This window comes from Carcharhinus amblyrhynchos, chromosome 1, assembly GCF_965287045.1.
Source record: "Carcharhinus amblyrhynchos chromosome 1, sCarAmb.v2.hapA, whole genome shotgun sequence".
NCBI classification, from domain to species: Eukaryota; Metazoa; Chordata; class Chondrichthyes; order Carcharhiniformes; family Carcharhinidae; genus Carcharhinus; species Carcharhinus amblyrhynchos.
Window position 1 is genome coordinate 5,981,525 of NC_137324.1, and position 16,004 is coordinate 5,997,528.

Consider the following 16,004-nt stretch of genomic DNA (forward strand, 5'->3'; position numbering starts at 1 on the left):
CTCTACTTTCTAAGAAGACTAAGGAAATTTGGCATGTCAGCTACGACTCTCACCAACTTTTACAGATGCACCATAGAAAGCATTGTTTCTAGTTGTATCAAAACTTGATACCAAAACCACAAGGAACTATAAAAGTGTGTGAATGTAACCATCAGGCAACCAGTCTCCCATCCACTGACTTTGTCTACACTTCCCACTACCTCACAAAAGCAGCCAGCATAATTAAGGACCCCACGCACCCTGGACATTCTCTCGTCATTTGGGAAAAAGATACAAAAGTCTGAGGTCACGTACCAATTGACTCAAGAACAGCTTCTTCCCTTCTGCCTTCAGACCTTTGAATGGACCTACCTCGCATTAAGTTGATCTTTCTCTACACCCTAACTGTGACTGTAACACTACATTCTGCACTCTCTATGAACGGTATGCTTTGTTTGTACAGCACGCAAGAAACAATACTTTTCACTGTATACCAATATATGAGACAATAATAAATCAAAATCAACATTAATTCTAGCAACTTTATTCCTGCACTCCAATCCCTTTGCAATAAAGGCTATTTGCCTTCCTAATTGTTCAGTCTGTGTAGATACTAACTTTCTGTGCTCTTTGTACAAACACACTCAGGTCTCTTTAAACACCAACATGTAAAATTTTGTGCTATGTAGTAACAGGCTTATCTGTTTTCACATCGCTGCTTGTGGGATCTTGCTGTGCAAATTGGTTGCTGAGTTTCCCTACAGGATCTCAGACTGGGTTGGCTGGGAATGTTCTCTGGGACATCAAGGGGTCATGAAAGGTGCTATAGAGGTTTTTTTTTAAATCTGAGATGGAGCTCTATGTCTCCTCCACCCAGCATGGTTTGCTTCCCACCAAAGCACAAGCCAAAGGCAGGGGAATCTCAAACTAGAGGGTATAGGTTTACAATGAGAGGGGCGAGATACCAGAGGGTCCAGAGACCATCAGACACAGAAGCAGAATTAGGCCACTCGGCCCATCAAGTCTGCTCCTCCATTCAATCATGGCTGATATTTTTCTCATCCCCATTCTCCTGCCTATTCCCCATAACTCCTGATCCCCTTATTAATCAGGAACCTATCTATCTCTGTCTTAAAGACACTCAATGACCTGGCCTCCACAGCCTTCTGTGGCAAAGAGTTCCACAGATTCACCATTCTCTGGCTGAAGAAGTTCCTCCTCATCTGTTTTAAAGGATCGTCCCTTTAGCCTGAGGCTGTGTAGAGGCAGGTACAATTTTGTCTTTTAAAAAGCATTTAGACAGTTACATGGGTAAGAGAGGTATAGAGGGATATGGGCCAAACATGGGTAATTGGGTCTAGTTTAGTAATTAAAAACTGGACAGCGTGGACATGTTGGGCCGAAGGGCCTGTTTCCATGCTGTAAACCTCTCTCTATGATCAGAAACCCCGGTGAGTCCTCCCAGGCACTTACCTGTCTGCACCCCCTGGCTGACCAGCCGAGTGCACTTCTTGTTGATGAGTTTGCTGGAGGGGCCACGCGATGGATGAGCAGAGGGGCTCAGGGTGGATGTGGATTCAGGTACGGTGAAGCCCCGTGTTCTGGAGACCTGTGGAAGCAAACACAGGAGATACAGCAAGGGAGAGAGAGAGAGAGAGAGAGAGAGAGAGAGAGAGAGAGAGAGCTGTAGCTGCTGTCCCAGTACACACTGACCAGAAACTATGCAAGCTCACCAACTGTTCCCAAACCTCTATCCTGCAGAGAGCAGTAAGGATTCCCACAAAGTGATGAGGACTGACCATAGAACCCTACAGTGCAGAAAGAGGCCCTTTGGCCCATCGAGTCTGCACCGAACACAATCCCACCCAGGCCCTACCCCCATATCCCTACATATTTACCCACTAATCCCTCTAACCTACACATCCCTGGTCACTCAGGGGCAATTTTTTTAGCATGGGCAAACAACCTAATCCGCACATCTTTGAACTGTGGGAGGAAACCGTAGCACCCAGAGGAAACCCATGCAGACACGAGAAGAATGTGCAAACTCCACACATCAGGGTCTTTTGTTAGCAGTGTGTCACTACATCTCACACTGACTGATTGTTGGTCAGTGCTGAATCTCAGGAGTGTGTGTGTGAGGGCTCTACAGATTAGGGTAGAGGGTTGGGGATGGGCAGTTTAACCAGAGTGCTTGGTTCTGCAGTGAGGCACTGGGGCAGCGCAGAGCACAGCTGCACACCTTAGATAACAAAGAAAATTACAGCACAGGAACAGACCTGCCAAGCCTACACCAACCATTCTACCAACTTGACTAAAACCCCCCCACCCATCCATAACTGATAAGATTTATCAGTCATGGATGGAGCACAGGGGAAGTTCACTCCAATAATAAAATCTGGAGATGTTGCACAGACTCGGCTTGCATTTGCTTGATTATAGTACAGCAAGGGGTGATTTAAGCAAAGTGTTTGAGATTATGAAATAATTTGGTGGGGTAGATGGAGATAAACTATTTCCTCAGGTTTGGTTGGGGGAGCAGAGAGAGAGAGAGAGAGAGAGAGAGAGAGAGTCAGTCCAGAACAAGGGGGCTGAGGGTTAAAACTGGGACCATGCACTTCAAGAGTGACGTATGGAAGTATTCCCTCACACAGCAGCAAGATGGAAGTTGGAACTCTCTCCCACAAAAGGAATTACTGAGGCTGAGGACAAATTAAATGTCAAAACTGAGAGTGATAGATTTCAGTTGGATAAGGTTACTGACCCCAGGGCAGGCTGCTGATTGAGATACAGATCAAACATGATCTAATGGAATGGCTGGTCAGGTTAGAAGGACTGAATGGCCCCCTCCGAGTATTACCAGGCATCACCTTGCTGTTTAACAGAGGGATGGGTCACTGTTTCCAACACTGGACCAGTGACATGCCAGCCACAATTGACCGAGTCTCTCACTTACCTGGTGACTGGCAGTATTTTGACTCCTAGTCTCTGCCCTCTTTGGCCTCCTCCTGTAAACCGAGCTCGCTCTCTGTTTCTCGATGCTGCTGTATAGGCGGGAGAGAGGCTGCACGTTGACACGTTCAGGGCCAAAAGCCCTGACCAAGCGCGCTGTGTCGATGGTCGAAATGGAGCTTCCTGTCTCAGTCTGCGTCTGCACGTCTGTCTCGGCTGGAGTCATGGTGTCTGTCTCCGTTGTAGGTGGACCTGCTGAGCTGTCACCCTGCATGTCCACGTACTGCTGGTGCTGAAGGAGCTTCTTTATCCGATCGGTGGAGATTTCCTCCAGGGAGTCGGCACTCTCGCTCCTTGGGGTGGCCAAGGAGTCTGGAGAAGGGGGAGATGGCTCCACCGCCAGTGTGTCCTCCCACGCTCTGTGCCTCCTGTCTCTCTGTGCCTTCCCGCGCTGCCTGTCCCTCCCCTCAGCAGAGAGGAGTGAGTGTTGTACCGGGTTCCTGAGGATGCGGGCCAGGGCGTCCAGGCGTTCCAGCAGGGAAAGTTCACTGGCGCTGCTGGAGCCCAGCCTCTTGTGTTTCTTTTGCCTCTCTTTAAACCTCTGCCACAGCTCGTCCAGGCTGCTGTACCTCTCTGTCCCTCCAGCTCCTGGTGGGCCGCTAGACCACTCTGCTGGGGGGCTTGCACTGTCGGTCAGTTCAGTGTAGCGGGTGGGGCGAGTGTGACCCCACGAGTTGCGATGTCGGGCCTTTCTGGCAGCTGCCTTTGCCCATTCCAGGTGAGAGGGACCAGGATGTCCCCCCTCGTCCTCGTCCCGGGGCCTCGGAGCCTCTCCCGTGGTGAGTGGCCACATGCTGTCCACGTGGGGAGGTCTGGTCTGGCGTAAGGCTGAGAGAGATCGAGACTCCCTGCCGCTTGGCTCTCGCTCGCTCGCTTGCTGTCTGGCCTCTGGGTGACTGTTCCAGGCCTCGAACAAGGTTCTGCTGTCATGCTGGACAGGAGTGTTTACAGAAAGCTCGCCATCATCAACGTGCTGCCGAGGCATTCTCGTGGGCAAAGTCCCTGCACCAGGGGTCAGGGAGCTCTGGTGACATCGGGTACCTGTGGTGGAAACAAGGAGTGAGCACACAGTCAGGAAGTGAGCCCTATCCTAACTTGCACCAAATGCAGTTCACTCTCAACCCTCCTCTCACTGACTGTCAGAAGCCTCAAGTAGCAACACCTTGATTTCAAGGTTATGGTCCTTGTATTCAAATCTCCTACAGCTCTCTGAGATATTTCTGCTCTGCCACTCGTGTTTTGCATACTCTAAGGTTGAGCTATACAAATCAATGCTACAAAACTGAATATATTTGTTGTGATTGTGGCTGTAATGTTACTGTGCCTTTAAGAAATATATTTATATCATATTCCTTGTATGGGGTTTGTTTAAAATTCAGCTATTTTGCAGGGTGATGGTTTGTCAAGAAAACATTTTAAATTAGTAGCTGGGAGAACAAGTACACTTTGTAGACATTGGAAGTGTTTGTTTAAGCAAAACTAATGCATTTGTGCTTACTTAGGTTCCCCCTGAGGTTTCAGAGTATAATAGGTTGATTGACAGGGGTAGAGTAGCATGCCTAATGGGAGGAGCTCAGCTTGTGGGAACAGACCAGTTTCATTTTCATTTTAAATGATAAGCAAAATACAAAATGGATACAAAATTGGCTTCTTCACAGAAGCCAATTTTGGTGGTTGTCGAGAGTTGTTTTCCAAACTGGAGGCCTGTGACCAGCGGTGTGCCTCAGGGATCAGTGCTGGGTCCACTGTTATTTGTCATTTATATTAATGATTTGGATGGGAATATAGGAGACATCATTAGTAAGTTTGCAGATGACACCAAGATTGGTGGCATGGTGGACAGTGAAGAAGGTTATCTCAGATTGCAATGGGATCTTGGTCAATTGGGCCAGTGGGCTGACGAATGGCAGATGGAGTTTAATTAGGCAAATGCGAGGTGATGCATTTTGGTAGATTGAACTGGCAGGACTTACTCAGTGAAGGATAGGACATTGGGGAGAGTTACAGAACAGAGATCCAGGGGTACATGTTCATAGGTGAACAGAGTGGTGAAGAAAGCAGCATGCTTGGTCTCATGGTCAGAACATTGAATACAGGATTTGGAATGTCTTGTTGAAGTTGTACAAGACATTGGTAAGGCCACACCTGGAATACTGTGTGCAATTCTGGTCACCCTATTATAGAAAGGATATTATTAAATTAGAAAGAGTGCAGAAAAGATTTACTAGGATGCTACCAGGACTTGATGGGTTGAGTTATAAGGAGAGGCTAGATAGATTGGGACTTTTTTTCTTTGGAGCATAGGAAGCTGAAGGGGTGACCTTATAGAGGTCTATAAAATAATGAGGGGAACAGATCAGCTAGAGAGTCAATAACTTTTCCCAAAAATAGGGGAAATAGGTTTAAGGTGAGAGGGGAGAGGTACAACACAGTTCAGAGGGCAATTTTTTCACACTGAGGGTGGTGAATGTCTGGAACAAGCTGCCAGAGAGCGGGTACAATTTTGTCTTTTAAAAAGCATTTAGTTACATGGGTACAATGGGTATAGAGGGATATGGGCCAAATGCGGGCAATTGGGATTAGCTTAGGGGTTTTAAGAAAGGGCAGCTTAGACAAATTGACTCTATAAGCAATTGCTGCCTGGGCTGCCAGAGGAAAGTAGCGTCCCTCCTTCTCTCTCCGATGGCCTTCTGAAAGCTCCAAACCTGACAACCCAAGTCAAAGCAAGTATGCCTGTGTTTGGCTATCTAAATTTGAAGAAAGGTTTAACTCTATAAGAGGAGTACTGCTTAATTTAAACGCATTCATAGGTTAGCAGAATTTTTTTTAAGTTCATTTATTTGACATGGGCGCTGCTGGCTGGCATTTTTAGCCCATCCTTAGTTGGTTGAGAGTCAACCACATTGCCATGGCTCTGGAGTCACATTTGGCCAGAGCAGGTAAGGGCGGCAGATTTCCTTCCCTAAAGGACATTAGTGAACTAGATGGGTTTTTCCCGACAATCGACAATGGTTTCGTGGTCATCAGTAGATTCTTAATTCCAGATTTTTTTTTGAATTCAAATTCCACCATCTGCTGTGACGGGATTCGAACCCGCATCTCCAAAATATTAGCTGAGTTTCTGCCTTAATAGCCCAGCGATAATACCACTAGGCCATTGCCTCCTGTTTAAGTATTGTTTAATTGTTAAAAGTTAAGCTAGTTCACTTGTTATAGTTAAACGGTGTTGTTAAATAAAGTTTGTTCTGATAAAAGCTTCCAGTGTCAGTAGAATCACACCTGGAGTGAAACAGCTTATCCTCACAATAATACCAAAATGGACATTGTTGAGGTCTAGTTTGGTTTCATGAAGGGGTTGCTGATCTGGTATCTTAAATCCTTTGTGCTCTCTGAACTAGACATGAAATTGATTGATTATTTAATTAAATCACAGTCTCCATTGCTGAGTGAACCCAGGCTAGGACAACCGAAGCTGACCTTGCCAGTGACACCACATCCTGAGAAAAATAAATTGGTTTTTAAACTGTGGTTTACGATTATTCGGTGTACATAACATGTATTGCTTCACACCAACCCACATTAAACGGTGCACTTCCCCTGCCTGGCCTTTCTACAATGTCTGATATTGTGTCTTTCTCCACAGTAAATCCTCAGGGCTGGGGGCACGGTGGTTAGCACTGCTGCCTCACAGCACCAGGGACCCAGGTTCGATTCCCGGCTTAAGTCACTGTCTGTGCGGAGTCTGCACGGGTTTCCTCCGGGTGCTCCAGTTTCCCCTCTCAGTCCAAAAGACATGCTTGTTAGGTGCATTGGCCATGCTAAATTCTTCCTCAGTGTACCCAAACAAGTGCCGGAGTGTGGCAACTTGGGGATTTTTACAGTAACTTCATTACCGTGTTAACATAAGCCTACTTGTGACACTAATAAATAAATTTAAATCTCACAGGTTTTTAACATTCGAGCTTCTCCCTTCTCCCTGCCCTTCTTTGGAGCTGCTGCTTTGTTGTGCTTTGCTCTCTCTCTGTGCTTGGTTAGTTTGCTTGTTGGAATGTCACCCCTGGCTTGCTGGATCTCAGTCAGGGTCCTCATGAGAGGTGCCTCCTGTGAATCTGAAAGGAGAAAGAAGGCGGAGGTCAAATTGACACGGTCAGAATCTGCTGAACCTTGCTGAGAGACATGAAGGAGCTAACCTTCTCGCAAGCTCTCACTGCTGCTCTCAGACTCCAACTGACCAATCCTGCTCCTTATCCCCTCGTTCGGCATGTAGAATAGTTTAGTGCTACCTGCAGGTTTGTACGGGAGCAGCACAGGAACATCTGTAGGCAAGAAAAGATATTGCAGTGAGTTATAGACAATCATTTTGGGTAGAGTGTTCTAATCAGCCTTATTTTCCATGTTTTATTGGCGTCTGTTGAGGGTTCTGATCCTGTGTGGGTTTTAGAGGGCTTTTCAGTCTGCAAGTCCAAAGATGTGCAGGTTAGGTGGATTGACCAAGTCAAATTGTCCCTTAGTGTTAGAGGGATAAACGCACGGGGTTATGGGGATCGGGCCAGGGTGGCCAGTGCAGGCTCAATGGGCCAAACGGCCTGTAGAATTCTATGAAGAGTTTTCTTACAAGCAAAACCCATTTTACTAGTGCTCCTGTTTTCATAGCTATTACTGCTCTGCTCAGTTACTGTTAAACTTTGTTATTTATTTATATAAAAAAGATAATTCCGAAAATAATGTATTCGACTTTATTTATGGTTTCAAACGACCACATCTATCAGTCACGGTCAGTGCAGGCTTGGAGGGCCAAAGGGTCTGTTCCCATGCTGTAATTTCCTTTGTAATGAGAAAAAAAAGCAGCAAGCGGAGAGAAAACACACCTTTTCAATGTTCAGTGTGGCAACACAAGGTGCCTACAGTAAGTGGCTAGTTTACATCATGAATTTATTCAATGGAATTTCAAGTTAGCAACACCATGGCGATGTTCGGGGCAGTCGGAGAGTTTGATGAGAGAAGAGAGAGCTGAGCTGAATATATGGGGTGGTTGCAACATTCCCATAACAAATAGAACAGAAGATGAGGCGAAGCAAGGCTCGATTCACCTGAGAGTGTGTGAGGCGAGGATTTATTGCTGAGGCATACCATGGAAATTTCATTTGCCAATTTAGTTGCTCTGGGCCAGAATCATTATTATTCAAAGCCCTTGGCTTTTGTTCAAAAATTCAACTTTTATAGCCACTTCTGAAGAGCGGGTCATTCAGCAGCTGACTTTGCTGCAGAGTTACACCCTGATTTCAGAGCAGTTTGAGAAGATATGCTCAGAGATAGGCTAGTCTGCAGCATTAACAAGGACAGAATTCAGCAGTGGTTGTTGCGGAATTTTAAAAAGGCTCTAAAATTTAATGGAAATGGCTGTCATTAATACAAGAGATAATCAGCTCCACTAATGGTAGTGCCCGGCAGGAGCACTGCACCAATTAGAAAGAAACTGCAAGCAGCAAGGTGAAAGCAGCAGTGTTTTGGGTGTGCAGGGCCACACTATGCCAATGACTGCAAGTTTATAGATGCTGTTTGAAACCAATGCAGCAAGAAAGGGAATTTAGTGAAGAAATGCAGAAGTGCGAAGAGCAAGGGGAGGGCTAAGCAAGAAAAGCTTATTTCAGATAAGCCTCAATCAGTTACATTCCATGTGGAAAGCTCCGAGCAGGCAGACACACAAACTTACAACATGTTCAACATCAATACAGCACAAGCAGTGCCTATTATTGCTCCAGTTGTTGCTGATGGTAAACAGATCGAGATGAAGCCAGACACATGAAACGCCTCTGTAATTAGTGAAAGAACCTACCAGTTAACATGGGACTCTGAGTAGCAGTCATTACTGCAGCGGAGATTTATCTTCAGACATACACTGGAGAGAACAGGGCTTTGTAAGTCCACTTTGTGTACAACAGGCAAGGACTGAGAGCAAGCTTCCTTCTTGCCAAAGAGAAGGGGGCCGAGTTTGCTAGGATATGATTGGCTCAGCAAAATTCCATTGAACTGGGGTGAGATCAAACACATGAAGGGGACCCAGGATATTGGTCAGAGGTATCTGGGCATGTTGGAAAATGAACTGGGTACATTGCGTGGTACTACTGTGAAGCTGCACATTGATCCTAGAGCGACTCCTCGCTTTTTCATACCTAGAACAATGTCTGATTCCAGGAGAAGGAAAGCGGAGGAGACGGAACTGCAGCAAAGGCGGGAATGATTGAGCCCATTCTGTTTTCTCATTGGGCAGCTCCCATCATTCCTGTCCTTAAACATGTTGATACGGTGTTTATGTGGTGACTACAAGCTCACCACGAACCAGCTTTCCAAGTTCAATTCTTATCCCAAACCTCGGGGTGGAAGATTTGTTTTCAACTCTTAACATTTTCTAAACTGGGCAGGAGTCAGGTATACCAAGATTCAAAGCAGTTTGTGACCATGAATAAACATAATTGTTTAGTTTTAGGTGTGTCCTCCTGTCCAGTGAGAGTGTGATAGAATTTTTCATCAAGTGGAGAGTGTCGTAGTTGATTCTGAGACTAGAGTCCTGGATCTGAATAGAGGAAACTACAATAGTGTGAACTGGTTATGATGATTGGGAAATGTTACTTAAAGGAATGACAGGGGATGGCAAATGGCAAACGGCAAACATTCAAAGAGGGTGGGACTGTTGTCGGTGCAGACTAGATGGCCAAATAGCCTCCTTCTGCACTGCAGGGATTCCATGAGCTACAGCAGGCAGTAAAAAAGACAAAATGATCTGTTGGCCTTCAGAATGAGAAGATTTCAAGTACAGGAGTAGGGATGTTTTGCTGCAACCGTATAGCGCATTGGTGAAGCTACATCCGGATTACCGAGTGCAGTTTTAGTCTCCTTATCGGAGGAAGGATGTCTTTGCTATAAAGGGGGTGTAGAGAAGGTTTACAAGGCTGATTGCTGGGATGGCAGGACTAATGCACGAGGAGAGTTGGTTAGGAATTGAGGGGGAATCCCATAAGCGTATAAATTTCTAACAAGACAAGACAGGGAAGATGTTCCCAATAGTGGGGGTGTCCTGAACAAGGGGTCATAGAGTCAGAGGTTTACAGCATGAAAAAAGGCCCTTCAGCCCAACTTGTCTATGCCACCATAGAAAAACAATACAAAATTGCAGCTCACACAGGCCTTTTGGCCCTTCTTGTCTGTGCTGAACCATTTTTTGCCTAGTTCCACTGACCCGCACTTCAACCATATCCCTCCACACCCCTCTCATCCATGAACCCGTCCAAGATTTTCTTAAATGTTAAAAGCATTTACCCCTTTATCCGGCAACTCATTCCACACTCCCACCTGCATGAAGAAGCCCCCCCACTAATATTCCCTTTAAACTTTTCCCCCTTAACCCATGCCCTCTGGTTTTTTTCTCCCCTAGCCTCAGTGGAAAAAGCCTGCTTGCATTCACGTATTTTTTTTAAAACCACTAAGCTAGTCCCAATTGCCCGCATTTGGCCAATATCCCTCAAGACCAATCGTATCCATGTAACTATCTAAATGCTTTTTAAAAACATTTTAAAATTGTAATCGCCTCTACTGTTAGATAGTCCAAAGATATGGGGTAAACATTTTAGGACAGGGGTGAAAAGAAATTTCTTCACGCAGGGATGGTGAATGTGTGGAATTACCCAGGCACACCACCAGCGCGCACACACACAGCCCCGGCACGTACCCACGCACACACACACACAGCCCCGCCATGTACCCACCCACACAGCCCCGGCATGTACACACGCGCATGCACACACACACACACACACACACGCACACACGCACACACACACAGCCCCGGCGCGCCGCTGGCACGCACAGACTTGTGTTCGTTTTACATTCCTTATATACGGACCTGTATTACACTGCACTCTACGGATGAGTTTTACATTCTCAGAAGTATATCTGGCTCCCATTATAAAGCCTACATCACCTCTCCCTCTCAGTGTTAATGCTGCCAAACACTCACTGGGAAAGGAAAGTGAAGGGCTGGATTCTAGGAGCAATGAGATCATAATCTGCCAGTAATGAGCTCATCAATAAAAGCACATCATTTTTCAAATACATCAGCAACCAGAGTAATCACTAACAGATAACAGAGTAATCTGTCCCATACAAATACCCCACTAACATAACAGAACGATCTATCCCATATAAATACCCCATTAAGATAACAGCACAATCAACGCATGTCAAATGGATTTAATTTAATACAAGTTAAAATAAAAGCACTGGAGAAAATGGTGGGACTTGAGGTAAATGTTTGGGATCTGCTAGTTTCCAGCTCAAAATACTATAATAAAGGAGCAAACTGTAGAAGTGAGAATCTTAATATTTAAAAGTATTTATTAGTCACTCCATTATTTAAGCTGGATGGCGATCGGGAAGAGACTCGATAACTTTATAATGCCTTGTGGAGACTCCTGGAATCTCTCTTTAAGAATAGCACTGAGTACTTGATGCCACATAAGAAGTCAATGTGCTAAACTAAAGCACATGGGATTGGGGTAATATATTGGCATGGATTGAGAATTAGGTAGCAGGCAGGAAACAGAGAGAAGGAATAAATGGGTCATTATTGGGTTGGCACAGTGACTGGTGAGGTCCCGGATGAGGGAACCCCAACTAATATTTCCAAGTTTGCTGATGACACAAAACTTAGTGGGAGTGTGAGTGGTGAGGAGGATGCTAAAAGGCTTCAAGATAATTTAGACAAGCCGTGTGAGGGGGCAAATACATGTGTAATGGGGATAAGTGTGAAGTTATCCACTTTAGTAGGAATAACAGAATGGCAGAGCATTATTTAAATGGTGAGAGATTTGGGAAACATTAATGTAAAAAAGGACTTGGGTATCCGAATGTACTAGTCACTAAAAGCAAGCAAGCAGGTACAGCAAGCAATTAAGCTAAATAGTACGTGAGCCTTCAATGTAAGACGATGCAAGTTCAGCAGCAAGGATGTTTTACTGTAGCTGTAGAGGGTCTTGATGAGACCACACCTGGAGTATTACGCGCAATTTCAGTCTCCTTATCCAAGAAGTTATATACTTGTCTTAGAGGGAGTGCAGCGAAGGTTCATCACACTGATTTCTGGGTTAGTGGGATTGTCATACGGGGCAGCACGGTGGTTAGCACTACTGTCTCACAGCGCCAGGGATTCAGATTCGATTCCTGGCTTGGGTCACTGTGGAGTTTTTCTCCCTGTGACTGCGTGGGTTTCCTCCGGGTGCTCCAGTTTCCTCCCACAGTCCAAAGATGTGCAGGTTAAGTGGATTGGGTCAAGGGGTCTGGAGAAAGTGCAGTGTTGAGGTAAAGGATTGGCCATGATCATAATGAATGGTGGAGTACACTCAAAGGGCCAAATGGCTTATTCCCAGTCCTAGTTTCTCTGTGAATGTTACTGGGATCTATCATTAATGATAGTAGAGTACTTCATAAAACCTGAGCTAACTCAAAAGAGGCAACATGGATTTGCTCACGGTAGGTGGCTGTGTGGATTTTATCTCTGGATCACATTAATCAATGACTTGGGTGAAGGAATAGAGTGTTGTACATCCAAATTTACAAATGACATTGACTTGATGAAGGATGAATGGAAGACTGCATTCAGATAGCGCCTTTCACAACCAGCAGCCTGTCAAAGTACTCCACTGGAGGTAAAGCAGTGCAATCATTGTTGTAATGTGGTATAGGTGACAGCAAGATCCCATAAACAGCAACTCTTTTCTGATGCTGATTGATAAATATTGGCCAAAAAATTCCCTACTCTTCAAAATAACCCCATGGGATCTCTTACACTCACACAAGAGGAAGGTGAGGCCTCAGAGTAATGTTCTCATCTGAAAGACCGCACCACCGACAGTGCCATTCTGCAGGGTCAGCCTTCATTTGTGCTTACACTCTGGAGTGGGACTTGAACCCAGAACCAACAAGGTTGATACATAACAAGCAAGCAGTATCGATAAGAACAGGAAGTTACACTGACTGCACCTGAATCTAACTCACTCAAAACCCATTCCTTACTGTTAAAGTCTGGCTCAGTGCTTTGGGAGTGGGAAAAGCTGTGCCTGTGTGGAGTCTGCATATTCTCCCTGTGTCTGCGTGGGTTTCCTCTGGGTGCTCCGGTTTCCTCCCACATTCCAAAGATGTGTGGGTTAGGTTGATTGGTCATGCTAAATTGCTTGGTTACTGGGATGGGGCCTGAGTGGCATTTGGTTGGTGCAGGCTCAATGGGCTGAACGACCCATGTTCTAATTGGTAAATATGTGACTATTCACTCAATGCCAGGAGTGGCAAATGGAAATATTTTCTAAATAGTAAGAAACAGAGAGACTTTCATCAGTTCATCAATCAATAAAAGCTGTTAGACCAGGTTGAAAAAATAAAAGGTAGTAAATAAAATGTTGGCCCTAAACGCGAAGGGTGTGGGCTGGAAGCGATGTTTCAGTTGTACAGAGCTTTGGTCAGAGGGCATTCACTGTCACTGTGCTCAGTTTTGGATTTCACACCTCAGGAAGGAGATATTGGCTTTAGAGGGAGTACTGTAAATTTGTCTGAATGAAACTGGGGCTTAGATAGTGGAATTAATAGAACTTTCTTTATATTCCCTTGAGTTTAAGATGATGTGGTGATCAAATCAATTTAAAATGATAATTGGAATCATTAGCACAGATAGGGAAAGACAGAGCCAGTTTGAGGGACAATATTGATCCAGACTCCTGTTTCTACGTTCCCACATAGCTACAGCAGTAATATAAATCCCCGTGGCTCAGCCTGTGTCCAGTACCCCAGTATTTGGAATGAGAATTCACTCTGTACAGTTCTTGGTTTAGTAGCCTGCGTACGTACCTGTTCCTTGAGTAACCAGTGTCTGACTGGAAGTGGCTGTGGTGCTGACAGTTGTCTTCAATCCCACGTCTGGCTGGGTTCCCCTGGTTTGCGTTGACACCTCTTGCCCCACTGTAACAGCAGCAGGACCTGGCGGCTCCGATGAGGGTCGTACGATTGTTTGAGTGGACACGTCCACCTTGCCGCCATCCTGTGCAATCGGAACCCTCGGCTCTGGCTTGGCTTCAGAGGGGTAGTCAAACAAGGGCAGAAAGCCAGGATAAAAGCCCGGAGTAGGCATGGGAAGAGGGGGATATGGTGGCCCCTTGTCTGCTGACTGACAGGCAAGAGGACAGGACACACCTGGAGAGTCATGGCGGGCTGGGAGAGGAGCTGGCTGTGCTCCATCTCCTGTCACGCATGTGTCTTCAGCACTGATTTTCCCAGATCCGGTGGGGACGTTATCGGGAAGAGCTCCACAGACAGCTGGCCGGTTGGGAGAGAGGGTTACCCAGATGTGTGAAAGCACAGTCCTGGTGGGAGAGGAGCTACAGGGATCTGGAGAGCTGGAGCGGGGCTTCTGTTCTGTGGGAATGTCAGTACAAGGTGGTTCACCTGTTTCTGCTACAGTCTGTCCCTGAATACTGTTCTCGGTGGTGAGCTGCTCCCTCTGCTTCGGGTCGTTTTGTGGACCCTCCTCCTGTACCTTGCCATACATGGGGCTCAGCAGTCGGGCTTCCTCATCCCTCACTGCCTTGATGCAGCTAGGAGACTCCTCATCAGGCCGGCCAGTGGCCCCTTGTTGTCCACTGGGCATCTTCCTGGGGAGCGGAGAGCTGGGCTGTGGGCTGGAGGAAGGGGGCTTCTTGCGTGAGGAGAAGGTGATGGCGATGATGGGCTTGGCAGGCGGTGATGGAGGGGACTGAGTGCAGTCAGTCACAGGGGAGCCCCGATCCATTGCTTTTAGCTGCTTGTCCAGGTTCCTGCGCAGGGGAGTCCGCAGCTGCACCGTGGTGTCAAACTGATTGTCAGAAAGCTTCTGGAGGCTGGAGATCTGGGATCGTGCTGTGCTGACAGATTTGAAAGCTGCAGGGGGGGTTGCGGGCAGCTCAGTCTTTGGGGAGGCGTCCATCGACGATGCAAGATCTGGTGTCAGTGACAAATCGTCAGCATCCACTGGATATCCATCCTGCCCAAAACACAAAGGTTATTTCATCTGTTTGTCTAGCACCACTTCCCTTCTACTAAAGCTGGAAATATTCAGAGTGGTATAGGGAGATTAATCAGTGATTGTGGAAGAGGATTGGATCCAGGACCCCATGCACCCTGAACATTCTCTCTTCCACCTTCTTCCATCAGGAAGAAGATTCTAAAGTCTGAGGTCACGTACCGACCGACTCAACTTCCCTGCTGCTGTTGAATGGACCTACCTCTCTCCACACCCTAGCTGTGACTATAAACCTCATTCTGCATTCTCTCGTTCCCTTCTCTATGAACAGTGTACTCTGTCTGTATAGAGAACAAGAAATAATACTTTTCACTGCATGCTAATATATGTGACAACGATAAACTAATTATCTGAAAGGATATGATCTACAGATAAGGGTGTGGGACTCACTAAGCTGCTCTTGCAAAGAGCCAAATACACTCATTAGCCTTCTTGTTGTAACCATTCGATGATTACACAATTCTCACCTAATGGCTGTGGCTTCTGCTCCTTCCCGGTCTTCAGCTGCATTCTGCCAACTCAGACAGGGAACTCTTCATTTCACTTAGAGGAGAGGGAGTCAGGAGGAAAGTGATGCGGAGGGGTCAGGTTAACAGCAGCAGAAGCCAGGACTGCTCTCTCCCGCTACCAGCCCAGTAACACCGACATCAACTATGTCACAGAAACAGGAGGAGGCCACTCAGCCCCTCGAGCCCGTTCCGTCATCAAACAAAACCATGGCTGATCTTTACTCCTTAGTTCCTTTAGCACGCAAAAACATCTGAGCTCAGCCTTCGAGATAACTCAGTGACTGAACATCCACTGCTCTCCGGAGGGTTAGAATTCCAAACATTCACAATCCTTGTGAACAAATTTACAGAATCTATGGAATACGTACACAGCAGAATGAGGCCATTTGACCCATCAAGTCTGC

The 16,004-nt window shown here is 46.3% G+C and overlaps 1 protein-coding gene across 3 annotated transcripts in view; it reads right to left on the bottom strand.

Moving 5' to 3' along the window:
- The window catches only part of alms1 (ALMS1 centrosome and basal body associated protein), a 66,151-nt gene that overhangs the window by 12,283 nt on the left and 37,864 nt on the right, over positions 1-16,004 (bottom strand). For all 3 annotated transcript variants that reach the window (XM_080190474.1, XM_080190386.1, XM_080190299.1), the window contains 5 exons: positions 13,885-15,052; positions 7,182-7,307; positions 6,936-7,100; positions 2,936-4,032; positions 1,453-1,588 (listed from right to left, as the gene is read on the bottom strand). In XM_080190474.1, the coding sequence (XP_080046600.1) occupies positions 1,453-1,588; positions 2,936-4,032; positions 6,936-7,100; positions 7,182-7,307; positions 13,885-15,052 (2,692 nt within the window). The remainder of the gene's footprint in view (positions 1-1,452; positions 1,589-2,935; positions 4,033-6,935; positions 7,101-7,181; positions 7,308-13,884; positions 15,053-16,004) is intronic.